Source organism: Bubalus bubalis, chromosome 13, assembly GCF_019923935.1.
Source record: "Bubalus bubalis isolate 160015118507 breed Murrah chromosome 13, NDDB_SH_1, whole genome shotgun sequence".
In the NCBI taxonomy this organism is placed as follows: domain Eukaryota; kingdom Metazoa; phylum Chordata; class Mammalia; order Artiodactyla; family Bovidae; genus Bubalus; species Bubalus bubalis.
The window spans coordinates 14,436,056-14,461,902 of record NC_059169.1 but is presented as its reverse complement, the minus strand read 5'-3'; the positions used below and the strand labels follow the sequence as shown (position 1 = coordinate 14,461,902).

The window sequence follows — 25,847 nt, the reverse complement described above, 5'->3', positions numbered from 1 at the left end:
AATCATTTCAGTCATCTTTTCTGATCACAATGCGGTAAGATTAGATGTCAACTACAGGGGGAAAAATAAAACTATTAAAAATACAAACATATGGAGGCTAAAAAACACACTTCTGAATAACCAACAAATCATAGAAGAAATCAAAAAAGAAATCAAAATACCCATAGAAACAAATCAAAATGAAAACACAACAACCCAAAACCTATATGATTCAGTAAAAGCAGTGCTAAGGGGAAGGTTCATAGCAATACAAGCTTACCTCAAGAAACAAGTGAAAAATCAAATAAATAACCTAACTCTACACCTAAAGCAACTAGACAAGGAAGAAACGAAGAACCCAGGGGTTAGTAGAAGGAAAGGAGTCATAAAAAAATAGGGCAGAAATTAATGAAAAAGAAACAAAGGGGACTATAGAAAAAGTCAACAAAACTAAAAGCTGGTTCTTTGAGACAATAAATAAAACAGACAAACCATTAGCCAGACTCATCAAGAAAAACAGGGGAAATAATCAAATCAACAAAATTAGAAATGAAAATGGAGAAATCACAACAGACAACACAGAAATACAAAGGATCAAAAGAGACTACTATCAGCAACTATATGCCAATAAAATGGACAACTTGGAAGAAATGGATAAATTCTTAGAAAAGTATAACTTTCCAAAACTGAACCAGGAAGAAATAGAAAATCTTAACAGACCCATAACAAGCACGGAAATGGAAACTGTATTCAGAAATCTTCCAACAAACAAAAGCCCAGACTTCACAGGTGAATTCTACCAAAAATTTAGAGAAGAGTTAACATCTATTCTACTCAAACTCTTCCAGAAAATTGGAGAGGAAGGTAAACTCCCAAACTCATTTTATGAGGCCGCCATCACCCTAATAACAAAACCAGACAAAGATGCCACAAAAAGAGAAAACTACAGGCCAATATCACTGATGAATATAGATGCAAAAAATCCTCAACAAAATTCTAGCAAACAGAATCCAACAACATATTAAAAAGGTCATACACCATGACCAAGTAGGATTTATCCCAGGGATGCAAGGATTCTTCAATATTCATAAATCAATCAATGTGATACACCAAATTAACAAATTGAAAGATAAAAACCATATGATTATCTCAATAGATGCAAAGAAAGCCTTTGACAAAATTCAACATCCATTTATGATAAAAATCCTCCAGAAAGTAGGCATAGAAGGAATACATCTCAACATAATAAAAGCTATATATGACAAACCCACATCAAACATTATCCTCAATGGTGAAAAATTGAAAGCATTTCCCCTAAAATCAGGAATAAGACAAGGGTGCCACTCTCACCACTACTATTAAACATTGTTCTGGACGTTTTAGCTACAGCACTCAGAGAAGAAAAAGAAATAAAAGGAATTCAGATTGGAAAAGAAGAAATAAAACTCACTGTTTGCAGATGACATGATCCTCTACAGAGAATACCCTAAAAACACCACCAGAAAATTACTAGAGCTAATCAATGAATATAGTAAAGTTGCAGGATATAAAATTAACACACAGAAATCCCTTGCATTCCTATACACTAACAATGAGAAAACAAAAAGAGAAATTAAGGAAACAATTTCATTCACCATTGCAATGAAAAGAATAAAATGCTTAGGAATAAATCTACCTAAAGAAATAATAAGACCTGAATATAGAAAACTATAAAACACTGATAAAAGAAATCAAAGATGACACAAATAGAGGAAGAAATATATCATGTTCATGGATCAGAAGAATCAATATAGTGAAAATGAGTATAGTATCCAAAGCAATCTATAGATTCAATGCAATACCTATCAAGCTACCAATGGTATTTTCCAGAGAACTACAACAAATAATTTCACAATTTATATGGAAATACAAAAAACCTCGAATAGCCAAGGCAATCTTAAGAAAGAAGAATGGAACTGGAGGAATCAACCTGCCTGACTCCAGACTATACTACAAAGCTACAGTCATCAAGACAGTATTGTACTGGCACAAAGTACCATAGATCAATGGAACAAAATAGAAAGCCCAGAGATAAACTCACGCACCTATGGACACCTTATCTTTGACAAAGGAGGCAAGAATACACAATGGAGAAAAGACAATCTCTTTTACAAGTGGTGCTGGGAAAACTGGTCAACCACTTGTGAAAGAATGAAACTAGAACACTAACACCATACACAAAAATAAACTAAAAATGGATGAAAGATCTAAATGTAAGACCATAAACTATAAAACTCCTAGAGGAACACATAGGCAAAACACTCTCCGACATAAATCACAGCAGGATCCTCTATGACCCATCTCCCAGAGTAATGGAAATAAAAGCAAAAATAAACAAATGGGACCTAATTAAACTTAAAAGCTTATGCACAACGAAGGAAACTATTAGCAAGGTGAAAAGACAGCCTTCAGAATGGGAGAAAAGAATAACAAATGAAGCAACTGACAAAGAATTAATCTCAAAAATATATAAGCAGCACCTGCAGCTCAATTCCAGAAAAATAAACGACCCAATCAAAAAATGGGCCAAAGAACTAAACAGACATTTCTCCAAAGAAGACATACAGATGGCTAACAGACACGTGAAAAGATGCTCAACATCACTCATTATCAGAGAAATGCAAATCAAAACCACAATTAGGTTCCATCTCATGCTAGTCAGAATGGCTGCTATCCAGAAGTCTACAAACAATAAGTGCTGGAGAGGGTGCAGAGAAAAGGGAACCCTGTTACACTGTTGGTGGGAATGCAAACTAGTATAGTCACTATGAAGAATAGTGTGGAGATTCCTTTAAAAACTTCAAATAGAACTGCCATATGATTCAGCAATCCCACTGCTGGGAATACATACTGAGGAAACCAGAATTGAAAGAGACACATGTACCCCAATGTTCATTGCAGCACTGCTTACAATAGCTAGGACATGGAAGAAACCTATATGTCCATCAGTGAATGAATGGATAAGAAAGTTGTGGTACATATACATAATGGAATATTACTCAGCTATTAAAAATAATGCATTTGAATAAGTTCTAATGAGGTGGATGAAACTGGAACCTGTTATAAAGAGTGGAGCAAGTCAGAAAGAAAAACACCAATACAGTATATTAATGCATATATGTGGAATTTAGAAAGAGGAGCTACCCCGCATCTGAGGTTAGGGGTGGCGGCCGAGAGGAGCCACCCTAGTCCGAGGCCAGGGGCAGTGGCAGGGAGGACCTACTCCACCTCCAAGGAGCAGTGGCTGCTCGGGCACAGGAGGGCCTAGAGGAGCTATTCCACATTCAAGGTCAGAATGGGCGGTGGTGAGGAGATACCCCTCGTTCAAGGTAAGGAGCAGTGGCTGCGCTTTGCCGGAGCAGCCCTGAAGAGATACCCCACGTCCAAGGTAAGAGAAAACCAAGTAAGATGGTAGGTGTTTCAAGAGGGCATCAGAGGGCAGACATACTGAAACCATACTCACAGAAAACTAGTCAATCTAATCACACTAGGACCACAGCCTTGTCTACTTCAATGAAACTAAGCCATGCCCATGGGGCCACCCAAGATGGGCGGGTGATGGTGGAGAAGTCTGACAGAATGTGGTCCACTGGAGAAAGGAATGGCAAACCACTTCAGTATTCTTGCCTTGAGAACCCCATGAACAGTATGAAAAGGCAAAATGATAGGATACTGAAAGAGAAACTCCCCAGGTCAGTAGGTGCCCAATATGCTACTGGAGATCAGTGGAGAAATAACTCCAGAAAGAATGAAGGGATGGAGCCAGAGCAAAAACAATACCCAGTTGTGGATGTGACTGGTGATAGAAGCAAGGTCCGATGCTGTAAAGAGCAATATTGCATAGGAACCTGGAATGTCAGGTCCATGAATCAAGGCAAATTGGAAGTGGTCAAACAAGAGATGGCAAGAGTGAATGTCGACATTCTAGGAATCAGCGAGCTAAAATGGACTGGAATGGGTGAATTTAACTCAGCTGACCATTATATCTATTACTGAGGGCAGGAATCCCTCAGAAGAAATGGAGTGGCCATCATGGTCAACAAAAGAGTCCGAAATGCAGTACTTGGATGCAATCTCAAAAACGACAGAATGATCTCTGTTCATTTCCAAGGCAAACCATTCAATATCACAGTAATCCAAGTCTATGCCCCAACCAGTAATGCTGAAGAAGCTGAAGTTGAAAGGTTCTATGAAGACCTATAAGACCTTTTAGAACTAACACCCAAAAAAGATGTCCTTTTCATTATAAGGGACTGGAATGCAAAAGTAGGAAGTAAAGAAACACCTGGAGTAACAGGCAAAATTGGCCATGGAATACAGAATGAAGCAGGGCAAAGACTAATAGAGTTCTGCCAAGAGAATGCTCTGGTCATAGCAAACACCCTCTTCCAACAACACAAGAGAAGACTCTACACATGGACATCACCAGATGGTCAACACCTAATCAGGTTGATTATATTCTTTGCAGCCAAAGATGGAGAAGCTCTATACAGTCAAGAAAACCAAGACCAGGAGCTGACTGTGACTCAGATCATGAATTCTTTATTGCCAAATTCAGACTGAAATTGAAGAAAGTAGGGAAAACCACTAGACCATTCAGGTATGACCTACATCAAATCCCTTATGACTATACAGTGGAAGTGAGAAATAGATTTAAGGGACTAGATCTGATAGATAGAGTGCCTGATGATCTGTGGACTGAGGTTCATGACACTGTACAGGAGACAGGGATCAAGACCATCCCCATGGAAAAGAAATGCAAAAAAAGCAAAATGGCTGTCTGAGGAGGCCATACAAATAGCTATGAAAAGAAGAGAAGTGAAAAGCAAAGGAGTAAGGAAAGATATAAGCATCTGAATGCAGAGTTCCAAAGAATAGCAAGAAGAAATAAGAAAGCCTTCCTCAGCAATCAATACAAATAAATAGAGGAAAACAACAGAATGGGAAAGACTAGAGGTCTCTTCAAGAAAATTAGAGATACCAAGGGAACATTTCATGCAAAGATGGGCTCGATAAAGGACAGAAATGGTATGGACCTAACAGAAACAGAAGATATTAAGAAGAGGTGGCAAGAATACACAGAAGAACTGCACAAAAAAGATCATCACGACACAGATAATCACGATGGTGTGATCACTGACCTAGAGCCAGACATCCTGGAATGTGAAGTCAAGTGGGCCTTAGAAAGCATCACTACGAACAAAGCTAGTAGAGGTGATGAAATTCCAGTGGAGCTATTTCGAATCCTGAAAGATGATGCTGTGAAAGTGCTGCACTCAATATGCCAGCAAATCTGGAAAGCTCAGGACTGGCCACAGGACTGGAAAAGATCAGTTTTTATTCCAATCCCAGAGAATGGCAATGCCAAAGAATGCTCAAACTACCACACAATTGCACTCATCTCACACGCTAGTAAAGTAATGCTCAAAATTCTCCAAGCCAGGCTTCAGCAATACGTGAACTGTGAACTTCCAGTTGTTCAAGCTAGTTTTAGAAAAGGCAGAAGAACCAGAGACCAAATTGCCAACATCCGCCGGATCATCAAAAAAGCAACAGAGTTCCAGAAAAACATCGATTTCTGCTTTATTGACTATGCCAAAGCCTTTGACTGTGTGGATCACAATAAACTGTGAAAAATTCTGAAAGAGATGGGAATACCAGACCACCTGACCTGCCTCTTGAGGAACCTGTATGCAGGTCAGGAAGCAACAGTTAGAACTGCACATGGAACAACAGACTGGTTCCAAATAGGAAAAGGAGTATGTCAAGGCTGTATATTGTCACCCTGCTTATTTAACTTATATGCAGAGTACATCAGGAGAAATGCTGGGCTGGAAGAAGCACAAGCTGGAATCAAGATTGCTGGGAGAAATATCAATCACCTCAGATATGCAGATGACACCACCCTTATGGCAGAAAGTGAAGAAGAACTAAAAAGCCTCTTGATAAAGATGAAAGAGGAGCGTGAAAAAGTTGGCTTAAAGTTCAACATTCAGAAAACGAAGATCATGGCATCTGGTCCCATCACTTCATGGGAAATAGATGGGGAAACAGTGGAAACAGTGTCAGACTTTATTTTTTGGGCTCGAAAATCACTGCAGATGGTGACTGTAGCCATGAAATTAAAAGACGCTTACTCCTTGGAAGAAAAGTTATGACCAACCTAGATAGCATATTCAAAAGCAGAGACATTACTTTGCCAACAAAGGTCCATCTAGTCAAGGCTATGGTTTTTCCAGTGGTCATGTATGGATGTGAGAGTTGGACTGTGAAGAAAGTTGAGCACTGAAGAATTGATGCTTTTGAACTGTGGTGTTGGAGAAGACTCTTGAGAGTCCCTTGGACTGCAAGGAGATCCAACCAGTCCATTCTGAAGGAGATCAGCCCTCGGATTTCTTTGGAGGGAATGATGCTGAAGCTGAAACCCCAGTACTTTGGCCATCTCATGTGAAGAGTTGACTCATTGGAAAAGACTCTGATGCTGGGAGGTATTGGGGGCAGGAGGAGAAGGGGACGACAGAGGATGAGATGGCTGGATGGCATCACTGATTCAATGGACGTGAGTCTGAGTGAACTCCGGGAGTTGGTGATGGACAGGGAGGCCTGGTGTGCTGCGATTCATGGGGTTGCAAAGAGTTGGACACGACTGAGCGACTGAACTGAACTGAACTGAAGAAAGATGGTAACAATGACCCTATATGCGAGACAACAAAACAGACACAGATGTAAAGAGCAGACTTTTGGACTCTGTGGGTGAAGGCGAGGGTGGGATGATTTGAGAGAGTAGTATGAAACATGTATTTTCTCATATGTGAAATAGATCACCAGTCCAGGTTCAATGCATGAGACAGGGTTCTCAGGTCCAGTGTACTGGGACCACCCTGAGGGATGGGATGGGAAGGAGGTGGGAGGTGGGTTCAGATAGGGAGCACATGTACACCCTTGGCTGTTTCATGTCAATGTATGGCAAAAAACACTACAATATTGTAAAGTAATTAGCCTCCAATTAAAATAAATAAATGAATTAAAAAAAAAAAAAAGACGGAAGGAGCTGGCTTCCTCTTGTAAGTCACTGGGGCTCAGAGGGGGTGGAAAGCCCTGGGCTAGGGGAGGACAGCCTGGGCTAGGGGCCAGGTGACCATCCACTCAGCTCTGAGTGGGATTTTTTCCTGCCTGGGACATCTGACCGGGAACCTAACTGTTAGACCCTCAGCTGTAATATTGCTTTAAAGAAAAACCCTTCTCTGACCAGCAATATGTTTAATCTTTCCCCTTTTTACTTCATTTAGGCACAGAGCTGAAAGTGATTCAGTGATGCTTTTGATCATCCAGTTGGGTACCTGTGTTCTCATTTCAGCATCCTCACTGCTCTCTCTCTTCACTCTATTGAGTAACTTTTTAGCTGCCTATAACTTTGTGTTGAAAGAGCAACATAAACTCAGATTGAGCTCAAGCTCCAAATAAGAAATTCTGGGAGCTGTGTTCAGGTCTTTTCTGTATCCCTACCAGATGTCCCAACCACCCTCAGAACTCAGCCAGTCTGGACACTGGGTGCTCACAGGGATGATACAGGTGAATTCTGGGGCTCATCACTCTGTCAGGAGGACCTGAAAACCCAGCTCCAGAGAGCAGAGAAAACTCACTAGAACAAGGCTCCCATTTCCACTCCACAGAGAGTGACATCAACACTGTTCATCACAGACAGGGCTTCTGAGCAGGAAGCAAACGTGGCTGTTCCCCCAGGGAAAGTCCTGGAGTGAACTCTTCAGCGTGGCCTCCCTCACCTGCTTCCCTTTCAGGAGATCAAAGTGCAGCTGATTCCCTCCAGCAGGGATAGAAGGTGGGGTCGACTTTAGAAACCAGGTATCATCTCATCCTTGAAAACCAGGGAACCCAAACACCCCATCACCTACTTCACCTCAAACCCAAGAGTTATAGGCCAGGAAATCTGGAGCCATGAAAATCTATCCTTTTTCTTTCAAACCCCATTAGGGCTGAGCAGAATGCCAGGATGAGTGAACTGGAAGGTCTACCAAAAAGTTAAGTAGAACATGGGGAGAGGGGATATCAAGGCTCTGTTGTTATGTTGCCCAAAGTAGCATCTTTCCCACAAGCACTGAGCTCTCTGTCTTGAAGCAGACTATGTCACAGCCACAGCGTCAGCCCACAGTCACATGTATAAACCTACAGTTCACAGGGCTGACAGCTGTGTTTCCCATAACCCTGAGGACATTTGGGAACACACTCCGCAAGTGTGGGGTGCAGATCTTCCTTGACAGGGGAATCTCTCTGGCTGATAGCCCTGTTGCAGGTTATTATTCAAGCTATGTGAGACCTGCTAGTTGTGAATAAGTTCTCAATTGCCTCTTGTTCAAGGCTCTAATGCCTTTGGTAGTGGCCAGCAGGCACTCTACAAGAATCTACTCAAGAAATCCTCTTGAGAGCCCCAGAGACTAAGGGATTAAGAGCACTGACTGCCCAGTATTAACTACATTAACCCATCTAAGTGATAGACCTGGGCATAAGACCCACACTATCTTATTCCCAAGGTTGTGCTTTTAATCACAGCTACAGTGTCTCAGAGGGAGAATAATCAGGGTTAAGGATGCCTGTGTGTGATGATGTGCATTTTTCTCCAGACTTTGTTATTTGTATTCAGAAAACCACCAAATCTTACTCAGCTAATATCCAACAGCCTTAGCCATTATTGCATATCTTATTAATCACCTTGTGCTCAGTTGCTTCTGTTATGTCCAACTCTTTGCAATCCCATGGACTGTAGCCCACCAGGCTCCTCTGTCCATGGAATTCTCCATGGAAGAATACCTAGATCTTCCCAACCCAGGGATTGAACCCGCATCTCTGACATCCCCTGCATTTACAACTAGCACCATCTGGGAAGCCCCATTAATTACCTTATGTTGAACAAAGTCCCTGGGAATCTGGCATGAGAACCCCTTAAAACAGGTGTATTAGGATCCATGATCCTAATACACCTGACACATGTGCTAACTCTCCCCTAACAATGGCCATGGCAGACACTGCTAGTTGATCCCAGCATCTTTCAGATAGAACTTGGATATGGCTTCATCACTGAGGCCTTGCCAAATGCAAAAAGTTGACTAGAGAAAGGCAAGCAAATGCCATCCTGGTTTTATGTACTTGTCCATGATTGACCATTGCTATGCTTACTTTTCCAAAACTGTGCCCCAAAGTCCCATAATAATCAGATGCCAATATGTCATCAGAAAAAAAATGTCAGCATAAGCTTCCAGGGGCAGGTGGGCCATAGGACCTGAAAGTAAATGTCAGGACATCAGTAGTCCTTGGAGCACATCAGGACTCCCTGGAGTCCTTTTGCCTTCTAGGCACAGCAGTCAGGTGTCCTTCCTTTTGTTGGTGACTACAGCAGTGACCTTTAAGATGCATTCTCGCTTTCTCAGTTGCTCAATCATGTCTGACTCTTTGAGACCCCATGGACTGTAGTCTGCCACACTCCTCTGTCCCTCGAATTATCCAGGCAAGAATACTGGAGTGGATTGCCATGTTCTCCTTCAGGGGATCTTCACAACCCAGGGATTGAACCTGTTTCCTGTGTCTCCTACATTGACAGGTGGCTTCTTTATCAATGAAACACCTGGGAAGCCCTAAAATACACTATCAGTTACTATTTAGGGGAAGCAGAAGTGTTATTATTTACAGCACAGACCTACCTCCCCAGGTTGGTAGGTGTCCAATATGCAATTGGAGAAGAGCAGAGAAATATCTCCAGAAGGAATGAAGAGGCTAAGCAAAAGCAGAGACAATGCCTAGTTGTAGACATGTCTGGTGGTGAAAAAAAGTCCAATGATGTAAAGAACTATATTTCTTAGGAACCTGGAATGTTGGGTCCATTAATCAAGGTAAATTGGAAGTGGTCAAATAGGTACTGGATGGCAAGAGTGAACATTGGCATTTTTGGAATCAATGAACTAAAATGGATGGGAATGGGAGAATTTAATTCAGATGACCATTATATCTACTACTGTGGGAAAGAATCCATTAGAAGAAATGGAGTAGCGCTCATAGTCAACAAGAGTCCAAAATGCAGTACTTGGATCCAATCTCAAAAATGAGAGAATGATCTCCATACATTTTCAAAGCAAAGCATACAATATCACGATAATCCAAACCTAAGCCCCAACCACTAATGCCAAGGAAGCTGAAGTTGAATGGCTCTATGAAGACCTATAAGACATTCTAGAATTAATACACACACACACACACACACACACACACACACACACTCATTTTCATCATAGGGGACTGGAATGCAAAAGTAGGAAGTCAAGAGATACCTGGAGTAACAGTTTGACCTTGGATTACAAAACGAAGCAGAGCAAAGGCTAACAGAGTTTTGCCCAGAGAACACACTGGTCATAGAAAACAACCTCTTCCAACAACACAAGAGAAGACTCTACACGTGGACATCACCAGATGGTCAATACTGAAATAAGATTGATTATATTCTTGGCAGCCAAAGATGCAGAAGCTCTATACAGTGAGCAAAAACAGGACCGGGAGTTGACTGTGGCTCAGATCATGAACTCCTTATTGCAAAAATCACACTTACATTGAAGAAAGTATAGAAAACCACTAGACCATTCAGGTATAACCTAAATCAACCTAAGTCAAATCCCTTATGATTATACAGTAGAAGTAACAAATAGATTCAAGGGATTATATCTGGTAGACAGAATGCCTGAAGAACTATGGAGAGAGGTTCATGACATTGTACAGGAGGCGGTGATCAACACCATCCCTGAGAAAAAGAGATGTGAAAAGGCAAAGTGGTTGTCTGAGGAGGCCTTACAAATATCTGAGAAAATAAGAGACACTAAAGGCAAAGGAGAAAAGGAAAGATATACTCATTTCAATGCAGAGTTCTAAAGAATATCAAGGTGAGATAAGAAAGCCTTTTTCAGTGATCAATGCAAAGAAATAAAGGAAAACAACAGATAAGAAAGACTAGAGATTTCTTCAAGAAAATTAGATATAACAAATGAACAGTTCATGTAAAGATGGGTGCAATAAAGGACAGAAATGGAATGAACCTAACAGAAGCAGAAGATAATAGGAAGAGGGGGCAAGAATACAAGAAGAACTATACAAAAATGTCTTAATGACTTGGATAACCACTATGGTGTGATAAAAAACCTAGAGCCAGACATCCTGGAATGTGAAGTCAAGTGGACCTTAGGAAACATCACTACAAACAAACCTTGTGCCGGTAATAGAATTCCAGTTGAGCTATTTCAAATCCTAAAAGATGATGCTGTTAAAGTGCTGCATTCAATATGCCAGCAAATTTGGAAAACTCAGCAGTGACCACAGGACTGGAAAAGGTCAGTTTTCATTCCAATCCCAAAGAAGGGCAATGGAAAAGAATGTTCTAATTACCACACAGTAGCACTCATTTCACATGCTAGCAGGGTAATTCTCAAAACCCTTCAAGGCAGGCTTCAACACTATGTGAACCAAGAACTTTCAGATGTACAAGCTTGACTTAGAAATGACAGAGGAACCAGAGATCAAATTGCCAACATTCATCGGATCATAGTAAAAGCAAGAGAATTACAGAAATACACCTATTTCTGCTTCATTGACTATGCTCAAGCCTTTGTGTGGATCACAATAAACTGAAATTTCTTCAAGAGATGGAAATACCACACCACCTTACCTACCTCCTAAGAAACCTGTACTCAGGTCAAGAAGCAACAGTTAGAACCAGACATGAAACAATAGGCTGCTTCCAAACTGGGAAAAGAGTATGTCAAGGCTGTATATTGTCACCCTACTAATTTAACTTCTATGCAGAGTACATCATGCAAAATGTCAGACTGAATGAAGCACATACTGCAATCAAGAAAGCTGGGAGAAATATCAATAAACTCAGATATGCAGATACCACCACCCTTATGGCAGAAAGTGAAGAGGAATGAAAGAGCCTCTTGATGAAGATGAAAGAGGAGAGTGGAATATTTGGCAGGCAAATGTCTGTCTAATCAAAGCTAGGGTTTTTTCAGAACAAGACCCAGTTTCCCTCTCAGTCAGTTTCTCCCATCAAGAAGCTTCCATAAGCCTCTTATCCTTCTCCATCAGAAGGCAGACAGACTGAAAACCACAGTCACAGAAAACGAACAATTCTGATCACATGGACCATAGCCTTGTCTAACTCAATGAAACTATGAGCCATGCCGTGTAGGGCCACCCAAGACAAACAGGTCATGGTGGAGAATTCTGACTAAACGTGGTCCACTGGAGAAGGGAATGGAAAACCACTGAGTATTCTTGCCTTGAGAACCCCATGAACAGTATGAAAAGGCAAAAAGATAGGACACTGCAAGATGAGCTTCCCAGGTCAGTAGGTGCCCAATATGCTACTAGAGATCAGTGGAGATATAACTCCGGACAGAATGAAGAGACAGAGCCAAAGCAAAAACAACACCCAGTTGTGGATGTGACTGCTGATGCAAGTAAAATCTGATGCTATAAAGAGAAATATTGCATAGGAATCTGGAATGTTATGTCCCTGAATCAAGGCAAATTGGAAGTGGTCAAACAGGAGATGGCAAGAGTGAACATCAAAATGAATAAGTGAACAAAAATAGACTGGAATGGATAAATTTAACTCAGATGACCATTATATTTACTACTGTGGGCAAGAATCCCTTAGAAGGAATGGAGTAGCCATCACACTCAAGAGTCTGAATGCAGTACTTGGATGCAATCTCAAAAATGACAGAATGATTTCTGTTCATTTCCAAGGCAAACCATTCAATATCACAGTAATCCAAGTCTATACCCCCAACCAGCAATGCTGAAGAAGCTGAAGTTCAATCGTTCTATGAAGACCTACAAGACCTTCTAAAACTAATACCCAAAAAATATGTCCTTTTCATTATAGGGGACCGGAGTGCAGAAGTAGGAAGTCAAGAAACACATGGAGTAACAACCAAATTTGGCCTTGGAGTACAAAATGAAGCAGGGTAAAGCCTAATAGAGTTTTGCCAAGAGAACACACTGGTGATAGCAAATAACCTCTTCAAACACCACAAGAGAAGACTCTACACATTGACATCACCAGATGGCCAACACTGAAATCATATTGATTATATGCTTTGCAGCCAAAGTTGGAGAAGCTCTATAGAGTCAGCAGAAAAAAGACCAGGAGCAGACTGTGGCTCAGATCATGAATTCCTTATTGCCAAATTCAGACTTAAATTCAAGAAAATAGGGAAAACTAGACCATTCAGGTATGATGCAAATCAAATCCCTTATGATTATACAGTGGAAGTGAGAAATATATTCAAGGGATTAGATCAGATAGACAGATTGCCTGGAGAACTATGGGCAGAGGTTCCTGACATTGTACAGGAGGCAGGGATTAAGACCATCCCCAGGAAAAAGAAGTGCAAAAAGGCAAAATGGTTGTCTGAGGTGGTCTTTCAAACAGCTATGAAAAGAAGCTAAGCAAAAGGCAAAGGAGAAAAGGAAAGATATACCCATTTGAATGTAGAGTACCAAAGAATAGCAAGGAGAGATAAGAGAAACTTCCTCAGGGATCAATGCAAAGAAATAGACGAAAACAATAGACTGGGAAAGACTAGAGATCTCTTCAAGAAAATTAGAGATACCAAGGGAATATTTCATGTAAAGATGGACATAATAAAGGACACAAATGGTATGGACCTAACAGAAGCAGAAGATACTAAGACAAGGTGGCAAGAAAACACAGAAGAGCTATACAAAAAAGATCTTCATGATCCAGATAACCGCAATAGTGTGATCACACTCACCTAGAGCCAGACGTCCTAGAATGTGAAATCAAGTGGGCCTTAGGAAGCATCATGACCAATAAAGCTAGTGGACATGATGGAATTCCAGCTGACCTATTTCAAATCCTAAAAGATGATGCTGTGTAAGTGCAGCACTCAATATGCCAGCAAATTTGGAAAACTCAGCAGTGGCCACAGGACTCGAAAAGATCAGTTTTCATTCCCATCCCAAAGAAAGGCAATGCCAAAGAATGCTACCACAAAACTGGACACATCTCACATGCTGGCAAAGTAATGCTCAAAATTCTCCAAGCCAGGCTTCAACAGTATATGAACCATGAACTTCCAGATGTTCAAGCTGGATTTAGAAAAGGCAGAGGAACCAGAGATTAAATTGCCAGCGCCCATTGGATCATCAACATTGATTGGATCATCAGAGTTCCAGAAAAATATCTATTTCTGCTTTATTGACTATGCCAAAGCCTTTGACTGTGTGGATCACAACAAATTGTGGAAAATTCTTCAAGAGATGGGAATACCAGACCACCTGACCTGCCTCCTGAGAAATCTGTATGCAGGTCAGGAAGCAACAATTAGAACTGGACATGAAACAACAGACTGGTTCCAAATCGGGAAAGGAGTACATCAAGGCTGTATATTGTCACCCTGCTTATTTAACTTACATGCAGAGTACATCATGCGAAATGTTGGGCTAAAGGAAGCACAAGCTGGAATCAAGATTGCCAGGAGAAATATCAAGAACCTGAGATATACAGATGACATCACCCTTATGGCAGAAAGCGAAGAACTAAAGATCCTCTTGATGAAAGTGAAAGAGGAGAGTGAAAAAGTTGGCTTAAAGCTCAACAGTCAGAAAACAAAGATCATGGCATCCAGTCCCATAACTTCATGGTTTGGGGAAACAATGGAAACAGTGAGAGACATTAATTTCTTGGGCTCCAAAATCACTGCAGATGGTGACTGCAGCCAGGAAATTAAAAGATGCTTGCTCTTTGGAAGAAAAGCTATGACCAAACTAGACAGCATATTAAAAAAGAGACATTACTTTGCCAACAAAGGTCCATCTAGTCAAAGCTATATTTTTTCCTGTAGTCGTGTATGGATGTGAGTATTGGACTATAAAGAAAACTGAGTGCAGAAGAATTGATGCTTTTGAACTGTGGTGTTGGAGGAGACTCTTGAGAGTCCCTTGGACTGCACAGAGATCCAACCAGTCCATCCTAAAGGAAATCAGTCCTGAATATTCATTGGAAGGACTGATGCTGAAGGTGAAACTCCAATACTTTGGCCACCTGATGCGAAGAACTGACTCATTGGAAAAGACCCTGATGCTGGGAAAGATTGAAGGTGGGAGGAGAAGGGGATAACAGAGGATGAGATGGTTGGATGGCATCACCGACTCAGTGGACATGAGTTTGAGTAAACTCCAGGAATTGGTCATGGACAGGGAGGCCTGGCGTGCTGCTGTCCATAGAGTTGCAAAGAGTCAGACAGGACTGAACTGAATTGAACTGATGGTTTTTCTAGTAGTCATGTATAGATGTGAGAGTTGGACCATAAAGAAAGCTTAACACAGAAGAACTGATATTTTTGAACTGTGGTGTTGGAGAATACTCTTGAAAGTCCCTTGGACTGCAAGGAGATCAAACCAGTCAATCCTAAAAGAAATCAACCCTAAATAGTCATTGGAAGAACTGATGCTCAAGCTTAAGCTGCACTACTTTGACCGCCTGATGTGAAGAGCCGACTCATTGGAAAAGATCGTGATGATGGGAAAGATTGAAGGCAGGAGGAGAAGTAGATGACAGAGGATGAGATAGTTGGATGGCATCACCAACTCAGCCAACATGGGTTTGAGCAAACTCTGGGAGGTAATGAAGGACATAGAAGCTTGGTGTGCTGCAGACCATGAGGTCTTGGACTTGAATTAGGGACTGAACACTACCACTGCCAGCAGCTAGAGAGAAAACATAAACAGTTCTAATCAACTGGCCACCACATGTGGTTATCTGGGGTGTGCAGGAGGAGTACCTGGATTAAATTCATTGTCTAACTTACTGCAGCCTACTAGGTGCAAACAATCCAAATATTCCACAGTGATGGTGCCAAAGTCCTCAGACTCTCCAGATCAAATATTGAGAAAATTATCTACTGCTTCTTGACAAAAGCCTCAGGAGAAACTCTTCTCTCCACTTTCATATGAATGGGGGATGGCCCTCGTCCCAGGCAAAATTTTCTGTCAAATATTTTTTCTGGAATAAACCCTCTTTGAACATACCATAGAACTGCTTTGCAACAAAACTGTTGAATGACTCCCTTTCATGGGTGGCCTCAAAGTATAAAACATCTGAAACCTTGACTACACAGAAGATTGGATGGAGCTCATCACCTTCTCTTCTGCCTCCCCAGGTCCTACCATCCTACCAAGTCATCAGCAGAATGTCACACACACCTGGACTCTACTGCTCTCCCTCCATCCAAACACCTCACAAGACCAGACCTCATGGGAGGTCACCTGCTTCTCTTGATGAATGAAAATTTCTTTTATAGATTTTATGAAATTGATGATCACTATCCTTTTCACAAATAAAGATAAGCACCTCAAGTGTTTACTATTAAAAACAAAACACACAAATGCCACACACACACACAAAACTCCTTTGACTGGATTAACTGATACTTTTTTCCATTTAGTAAGTACAGAGAATCATAGGATTCAATATGCTTCTGTTCTTGGCTTGGTTTCTAGAAAGTAAAGTTGGTATTAATTTGCAATAATTATTCATGTTTGAGGTCTCTGCTACAAACATATTCTCTCCTTACTTTTTAGCTATTGTTTTTATAACTTAAAAAATATGTAACAATGTATTTTCTTCAGTATTTATTAATATTGATGAAATGTATGCATTAAGAATGACATAAATTTGACTCTTTCATCATCTGTGATTACCTGTAAAATAGAATAATTAATCATAAAATGCGTTTCCATTATTTTGGTTTTTGGCTGCCCCTTGCAGCCAAAACCAACACCTTGCAGGATCTAGTTCCGCAACCAGGGACTGAAGTAGTGGCCCCACAGTGGAAGCACAGAGTCTTAACCACAGGACCTCCAGGGAAGTCCCTGTCCCCCATTATTCTAAAACTAGGAATGTGTATGGAGTAATCAACTAAATGCATACTGAACAGATCCCCATCCTGTGTTCTCATAGGGGATTATTTTCAGCATCATTTATATAAATAGTTTTGAGAAAGGGGTATACAAACAGTGTGGTATCACCCAAATACTGATAATGATAAATAACAACCCTGAAAATAACAGGGCTTATCTTTTCAATAGAGCTTCCCTGGTGGCTCAGACATTAAAGAATCCACCAGCAATGCAGGAGACCTGGGTTCAACACCTGGGTCAAGAAGATCCTCTGGAGAAGGGAACAGCTACCCACTCCAGTATTCTTGCCTGGAGAATCCATGGACAGAGGAACCTGGTGGGCTACAGTCCATGGGGTCACAAAGACAGTCAACATAACTGATGACTAACACACATCTTTTCAATACATTTAACAATTACAACTTACTTGAATGTGTTAAAACAATGTGTATATATATATATATATATATATATATATATTTTTTTTTTTTTTAATATATCACTTCTGACAAGTATTTCCTGAGGTCTCCTTTCCTTTTCCTAATCTTTTCCTTTCCTTGTCATGTCTGGTAACTTCAGGAGAAGAAAAATCCTCTATATTAGTTCCTTCTAATTAATTTCTTCTATATTAGTTCCAACATGATGAAATACTTTCAAGAATAGTATTCACAGAGTGGATACTCTGTGTAAGGAAGTGTGTCGTGAACAAGACAGAAATGGTCCCTGTCCTCGTGGTGCTCACATTTGTCCTTCTTGGGCTAAAATGCAAAGTGCAGCTGACCCGCCATCAGCTCCATTTGCCTTAAGGGCCAAACCTACTCTCAGGGGCCATAACTTTCAATCACCTAATGTTAACAGTGAGAAATTCCACAGAACAGTCTAAAGAATTTCAGGGGTCTGGTTAATTGCCGTACAAATGGAAGCCAGCATGCACTGTCATCCTAAACTGAGAGCCCAGTTACTCACTTGTACATTCCAGGCGTTTCACATCTCGTGATGTCTCTAAGAAATATCGCCGGAGAGCAAAGACAATGATGCCAAGGGGAATGACAGGTATAGCGATCCAGGGAATTGCAGCCACCATCACACCCACCACGCCAATCACAAGTAGAAATGTCTGAAATAGCAAAAATACAGAGGCCTTCATGTCAAGGATACTTTCCAAAGATACACTTTAATGATTTGCTCTTAAGATTAAACTCCTTTCCTTGAAAAACTTGTTCGAACAGCAGGGAATGCTTTCCCTTCCAAAGAAATAAAATTATAGTTGTCCCTCATGATATTTGTTGCATGCAACAACACTTTGATAAGAACTTTCTAGGTATCAGCTCTTCTGATACACTCAGTAGTCCTTTAAGGTAGGCATGACTAGTTTCTAAAGATTAGAATATTTGAGGTTCAGAGAGTAGGAGTTGAGTCCCAAACTATCAGGAGTCATCAGGTGTTACTAAAAAAATGAGTGAGCAGGTATCACAGATGAGGAATCCAGACACCTTAGCTATGCATGCAGGGATAAAGAAGTGGTAAATTACAAATTCAGTGTAAAATATTCAGTAACAGTATTTTCTAAGTTTAAAAATGGAGGAGTGAGGCACACAATGAGAAGAAGCAACTTGATGGAGACTAAGTCATGAAGCTGGGAAGCCCATGTCATGAGCCATTACAACACATTTAAACCCCCAACATACAGCCATCTTTCTATCATTAGACTAAGTATTCAATTCAGTTCAGTTCAGTCCCTCAGTCATGTCTGACTCTTTGTGACCCCATGGACTACAGCATTCCAGGCTCCCATGTCATTCACCAACTCTCGGAGCTTGCTCAAACTCATATCTATCGAGTCGGTGATGCCATCCCACTATCTCATCCCCTATCATCCCCTTCTCCTCCTGCCTTCAATCTTTCCCAGCATCAGGGTCTTTTTCCAATGAATCAGTTCTTTGCATCAGGTGGCCAAAGTATTGGAGCTTTAGCATCAGTCCTTCCAATGCATATTCAGGACTGATTTCATTTAGGATTGACTGGTTTGGTCTCCTTGCAGTCCAAAGGACTCTCAAAAGTATTCTGCAAGCTCAGCTTTATTTAGAGTCTAACTCTCACATCCATACCTGACTACTGGAAAAACAATAGCTTTGACTAGATGGACCTTGGTCAGCAAAGTAATGTATCTGCTTTTTAATATGCTGTCTAGGTGGGGCATAGCTTTTCTTTCAAGGAGCAAACATCTTTTAATTTCATGGCCACAGTCAAGATCTGCAGTGACTTTGGAGCCCAAGAAAATAAAGCCTGTCACTGTTTCCATTGTTTCCCCATCTACCAGCCATGAAGTAATGATGGGACTGGATGCCATGATCTTAGTTTTCTGAATGTTGAGCTTTAAGCCAACTTTTTCACTCTTCTTTTTCAATGTCATCAAGAAGTTCTTTAGTTCTTCTTTGCTTTCTGCCATAAGGGTGGGGTCATCTGCATATCTCAGGTTCTTGATATTGCTCCTGGCAATCCTGATTCCAGCTTGTGCTTCACCCAGCCTAGCATTTCACATTATGTACTCTGCATGTAAGTTAAATAAGCAGGGTGACAATATATAGCCTTGACATACTCCTTTCCCGATTTGGAAGCAGTCTGTTGTTCCATGTCCAGTCCTAACTGTTGCTTCTTGACCTGCATACACAGTTCTCAGGAGGCAGTTCAGGTGGTCTGGTATTCCCATCTCTTGAAGAATGTTCCAGTTTGTTGTGATCCACACAGTGAAAGGCTTTGGCATAGTCAATAAAGAAGAAGTACATGTTTTTCTGGAAGTCTCTTGCTTTTACGATGATCCAACAGATGTTGGCAATTTGATCTCTGGTTCCTCTGCCTTTTCTAAATCAAGGTTGAACATCTGAAAGTTTATGGTTCACATACTGCTGAAGCCTGGCTTGGAGAATTTTGAGCATTACTTTGCTAACATGTGAGATGAGTGCAATTGTGCGGTAGTTTGACCATTCTTTGGCATTGCCTTTCTTTGGGATGGGAATGAAAACTGACCTTGTCCAGTCCTGTGTCCACTGCTGAGTTTTCCAAATTTTCTGGCTATTGAGTGCAGCACTTTCACAGTATCATCTTTCATGATTTGAAATAGCTTAACTGGAATTCCATCACCGCCACTAGCTTTGTTCGTAGTGATGCTTCCTAAGGCCCACTTGACTTCACATTCCAGGACGTCTGGCTCTAGATGAGTGATCACACCATAGTGATTATCTGGGTCATGAAGATATTCTTTGTACAGTTCTTCTGTGTATTCTTGCCACCTCTTCTTAATATCTTCTGCTTCTGTTAGGTCCATACCATTTATGTCCTTTATCGAGCCCATCTTTGCATGAAATGTTCCCTTGGTATCTCTAATTTTCTTGAAGAGATCTCTAGTCTTTCCCATTCTATTTTTTCTCTCTATTTCTTTACACTGATCACTGAGGAAGGCTTTCTTATCTCTCCTTGGTATTCTTTGGAACGCCACATTCAAATGTGTATATCTTTCTTTTTCTCCTTTGCTTTTCACTTCCCTTCTTTTCACAGCTATTTATAAGGTCTCCTCAGACAGACATTTTGATTTTTTGCATTTCTTTTTCTGGGGGATGAGAAAGTCAGTTCCTAGGCAGATTGATAAGGAGTCTAGGGGTCCCCAAGGAGAGAGGGGTCTGGAATTCTCAGGGAGGAAGAAAGGACAAACTTTTTTTTCTTTCTCTACATTCCTTAGGATTATGTAACAATAATGTATCCTGCCTGAGGACAGTCTCTGGATTAAACCTTCTGGCTAATTCTGTTATCTTAAAATGTAAATTATGGGAGTACTTCTCGTGAGGTCTTTACAACCTCCAGACATTCTTTGGATTAATTGGAGAGTATATAACTTCATTGCTAACACTAGCAAGCCAGTACTCTTTCTGCCCCCTTCTGATGTCTATGTCAGAAGCTTTCTCTATCTCCTCTATACTTTAATAAAACTTTATTACACAAAAGCTCTGAGCAATCAAGCCTCATCTCTGGCCCCGGACTGAATTCTTTTCCTCTGGGGACCAAGAATCCCAGTGTCTTCGTGTGATTCAACAACAACCTTTCAGGGATGGTCTTGATCCCTGTCTCCTGTACAATATCATGAATCTCCATCCTTAGTTCATCAGGCACTCTATCAGATCTAGTCCCTTAAATCTATTTCTCACTTCTACTATATAGTCACAATGGATTTGATTTAGGTCATACCAGAATGGTCCAGTGGTTTTCCTCACTTTCTTCAATTTCAGTCTGAATTTGGCAGTAAGGAGTTCATGATCTGAGCCACAGTCAGCTCCTGGTCTTGTTTTTGCTGACTGTGTAGAGCTTCTCCATCTTTGGCTGCAAAGAATATAATCAATCTAATTTTGGTGTTGACCATCCGGTGATGTCCATGTGTAGAGTCTTCTCTTGTGTTGTTGGAAGAGGGTGTTTGCTATGACCAGTGCATTCTCTTGGCAGAACTCTATTAGCCTTTGCCCTGCTTCATTCTATACTCCAAGGCCAATTTACCTGTTACTCCAGGTGTTTCTTGACTTCCTACTTTTGCATTCCAGTCCCCTATAATGAAAAGGACATCTTTTTTGGGTGTTAGTTCTAATAGGTCTTGTAGGTCTTCATAGAACCTTTCAACTTCAGCTTCTTCAGCATTACTGGTCAGGGCATAGACTTGGATTACCGTGATATTGAATGGTTTGCCTTGGAAACGAAGAGAGATCATTCTGTCATTTTTGAGATTGCATCCAAGTACTGCATTTTGGACTCTTTTGTTGACCGTGATGGCTACTCCATTTCTTCTAAGGGATTCCTGCCCACAGTAGTAGATCCAATGGTCATCTGAGTTAAATTCACCCATTCCAGTCCATCTTATTTCACTGATTCCTAGAATGTATATGTGCACTCTTATCATCTCCTGCTTGACCACTTCCAATTTGCCTTGATTCATGGACATAACAATCCAGGTTCCTCTGTAATATTGCTCTTTACAGCATCGAACCCTGCTTCTATCACCAGTCTCAACCTCAGTTGGGTGTTGTTTTTGCTTTGGCTCCATCCCTTCATTCTTTCTGGAGTTATTTATCCACTGATCTCCAGTAGCATATTGGGCACCTACCAACCTAGGGAGTTCATCTTTCAGTGTCCTATCTTTTTGCCCTTTCATACTGTTCATGGGGTTCTCAAGGCAAGAATACTGAAATGGTTTGCCATTCCCTTCTCCAGTGGACCACATTCTGTCAGAATCACAGTTGATGGAAATTTTGACCATAAAGAAGCTGGGATACGAAGGTTGAGATGCTTGTCTGAGTTAACACTGGTTGTTCTGGGTCCTCTCAGCACCAGCACCTGAATCCTGTGCTCACCAGCCCAGCGCCTTGCCAACTTGTCACCCAGGGTGGCTGGCCCTGATGCATCTCTAAGGGATGGGTTGGTAGGTAATGCCTGTATCACAGAGATTTGTGTTTTATCATTTCACAGCTTGCCGGGAGCCAGCACAGGAGTTCCCACCCATGACAAGGTCATGCGGGAGAGCCCTGATGGGCAAGGCAAGTCAGAGCTCGAGGGCCCCCCTGGATCTGCCTGAGCGTCTACTCCAAAACCAGAATATGTCTGTTTTACTATTTTATGACTTTTACCAACTCCTCTGACATTAACTGGGGGCTATCCCCGACCACCTTTCTCTGAAGAAAATTAACTTAGAGCTCTAGTTAATAAGTCTCCTGGGCATAATAGGAGTGTTTCAATTCAAACCCCTCTGATGACTTTCTAGCTTGCCTGACAGGTTTGTTCAGATTCATGCAGCTATGCATGCGATTGTTCACAGCCTCCCATACATGAGAGGCACGGGAAGCTTAAGATATTCTAACAATGCAGAGCTTCTCAGAGTTAAAATGGTTAGAATAGAATTAGTAGAGGATTTCTTTGTTGAGCTAATGCTTGCTGCCAAGTTTCCATATCCCTTACCTACTGTGTCCCTGGGAGTGTATTGATTAATATAGTTGGTATATAGAAATGTAAGTAGTAGTTTTAATGTTTGTAACCTTGGACCCTTGAGTTAATTCTTTTCTTGTTATAGCCCACCACACTTTTGCCCTATAAGAATACAACTTTATAGAATGCTTTCAGAGGGTGGCGCCTGACTTTAGAATAATCACCTTTAGAGAAAAATTAGTTTTCTGAAGAAAGGGTCATAAAATGTTAACAGGCCTCCTGGCCAGAAGATGGTGTAAATCACCTAAAGCTTTTGCATGTGATAAGTTTGCAGAAAGAAAGCCTGGCTTTGATAAGGAGCAAGGACTGCTGACCTTGCTTGACTCTACCCCCCCCCCACCCCCACCCCCACCCCATTATCCTCTATGCACAACTTAAGGTATAAAAACTACTTTGGAAAATAAAGTGTGGGCCTTGCTCATCAGGCTTGGTCTCACCGTGTCGTTCTTGCTTCCTTTTCTTTCCTTTTCTTCTCTGTTCTTCCTTCAGATTGAACGACTGGAGCATGGGAGCTCTCTGGACTACTTATTTGCCTGGGCTTCTAAGACCCACTCAAGAAGGTGCCTAAGAGGGGGCACCTTCCACGATTTGAGAGAGCGCCTGCGGCCTCCATAGTCAGAGCAAGTTCGGTGTCATGAACTTTATTAGTTTCCCATGTAAACCAGTCATATCAAGCCTCTGATCTCTCTGCTGTGCTATCCTTTATGCCAACGCTGTCCTCCCGAGGGAATCCCTGGATCCAACTGGGGCTGGACCCCGGTAACAGCTCTTCCTGATCAGCTTTCTCAGAGGATCCTCACAACTACCTTGTGAATGAGCAAAGTAAGTGCTATCATTTCTATTTACAGATAGGACATGAAGTTGGAAGGGCATGTGGTGTCCTAAGTTTTCCTAAGGTATTAGAGGTCATGGAGAAAGCCAGGAATGGTTTGCAGTCGTGGAATTCCAGACCCACCACTGCAGGTAGAGGAGTCTGGAAGGAGGAGGAAATATCCAGAATTGTGACTCTGTGGCCAAGAACCCTTGTGAACCAAAACTGCATATGTGTCATGGCATCAATATAAAAAAAAGTGAAGAGGATAGAATTCTGAAAGAATAAATTCTAATCATAAATGGGGAAAAACAGGGCTGTCTGTTCTCTCTTCTATTAGACCTACAGATGAACAATTTCTTAACAACCACTGGTTTAACTGTGCATCCCACCCTTCTACAACCTTCAAATTCATGGGGAAGGGTCCTTCCAGCTCCTTCCACATCTGGTCTTAAGTAAAGTCACTGGGGGTGTTATCAGTGGTTGTCAGGGGGAAAAAAATCTGCTGAAATTTCAATTAGGAAAAACCCCAATTACAGTTTAGCAGATTCACATTATTTGATTGGACAATATTCACCAATTACAGTAATCTGTTTTTCTATATAATTTAAAGCCTTTAATGATTAGCCCAGCCTGGCAGATAACCTGGGAAGCAGAGGTAAGATCAAAATGAAGGGAACTGTGCCAATGCTCTTTCCTTGAATACCAATTATAGACTGGTAACTTGTTCTCAAAAGCTCCTGCTCCCTAGCTTAAGTTAAGTCCTTCAGATTTCATGCCCCTAAATTCTGAAGCAGTTCAAATAGACTTTCTCTAAGATTTTTTTTTTTTCTACTTGCAGATCATACTATATCCAGTCTCACAGAGGATTAAGTATTATATTATTCAAACATATGTATATAATATATGGGTTTACATCTATATTTTTGTGTGTATATATATATGTATACATATTTGTGCATCTTTTATTTATTGCCAGCTCTCTCAAAATCTTTACAGAAGTTGGTAGAAGGCAATAATAGTATCTAAGCAAAATGTCAACACTCTTGAAGAAGGAAACAGAAGATTTCTTGGGTGCAATAAACATCCCTTCCTTGAAGCCCATTTTATTTCTTCCTTCCACATTCCTAGGAATTCCAAGGAGCCTAATCCAAGCTACACACACAATTCTCACCATCTGATTGGATTTCAGGCCCATCTGATGGCCCACCTCACCATGGCCAATGCTTCTGCACATCTGTCTCACTACGGCACAGAGACAATGATGTATACACAAGAAACATGTTGACCGAGAACCAAGTGACCCTAGTCCTGATGCCCCAAGAAATAAGGGGAATCGTTATTTAATATGTTTATAACCTATTTGGAGCATACCATTTGAGAATTCTAGCCAAAGCCTATGACTCCATATGAATAAGTGCAAAAATTCTAAGATAAAGTCACAGAGTACATGGTGATTTTCATCAGTCAGAATAATTCTTTAGTTTGCAGAGAATGACAACCTACACCTAGAGCAGAAATCCCCGTTAGCCAAATATTGAGGTGTCTGAGACAGGGATTAGGGCTCATTCTCTCAAAAATTGACAGGGATGGTAAGACCATACACCCACTCTTAATTTTAGGAAAATCTAGGATATATCAACACTTTAAAAGGACGGTGGTGAGAATTAAATGAGATTATGTATATAAAGTGCTTACCATTCTATGTATGACAAATAGAATAGAAACTCTAAGCCCATTGTTACCACCTTTCAGTGTACTCTGGGTGCCATCAATTGGGAGAGGAAAGATGGTGTATTAATAGATTTAAGGCCCAAAAGGCTTAAGAATCCAATGAATTTGGACCCTTAGAGGCCATTCATGCTCACCACTGGAACAGCCTCGTATATCCAAGGATGTATCATAGTGCTGTTATTTTTTTCTAGATGTGGTGATGATGTCACATGTACTAAAGTGACTATTGCTTTTCTCTGGCCACAAAGAGAATTGAATCTGAGGTCTATTTTGTTTGAAG

The 25,847-nt window shown here is 41.0% G+C and overlaps 1 protein-coding gene across 1 annotated transcript in view; it reads right to left on the bottom strand.

The window, feature by feature from the left end:
• Positions 1 to 25,847, bottom strand: part of LOC102415544 (ATP-binding cassette sub-family C member 4) — a 224,710-nt gene that overhangs the window by 56,203 nt on the left and 142,660 nt on the right. The window contains exon 20 of the mRNA XM_045162438.1: positions 17,971 to 18,121. Within this exon, the coding sequence (XP_045018373.1) occupies positions 17,971 to 18,121 (151 nt within the window). The remainder of the gene's footprint in view (positions 1 to 17,970; positions 18,122 to 25,847) is intronic.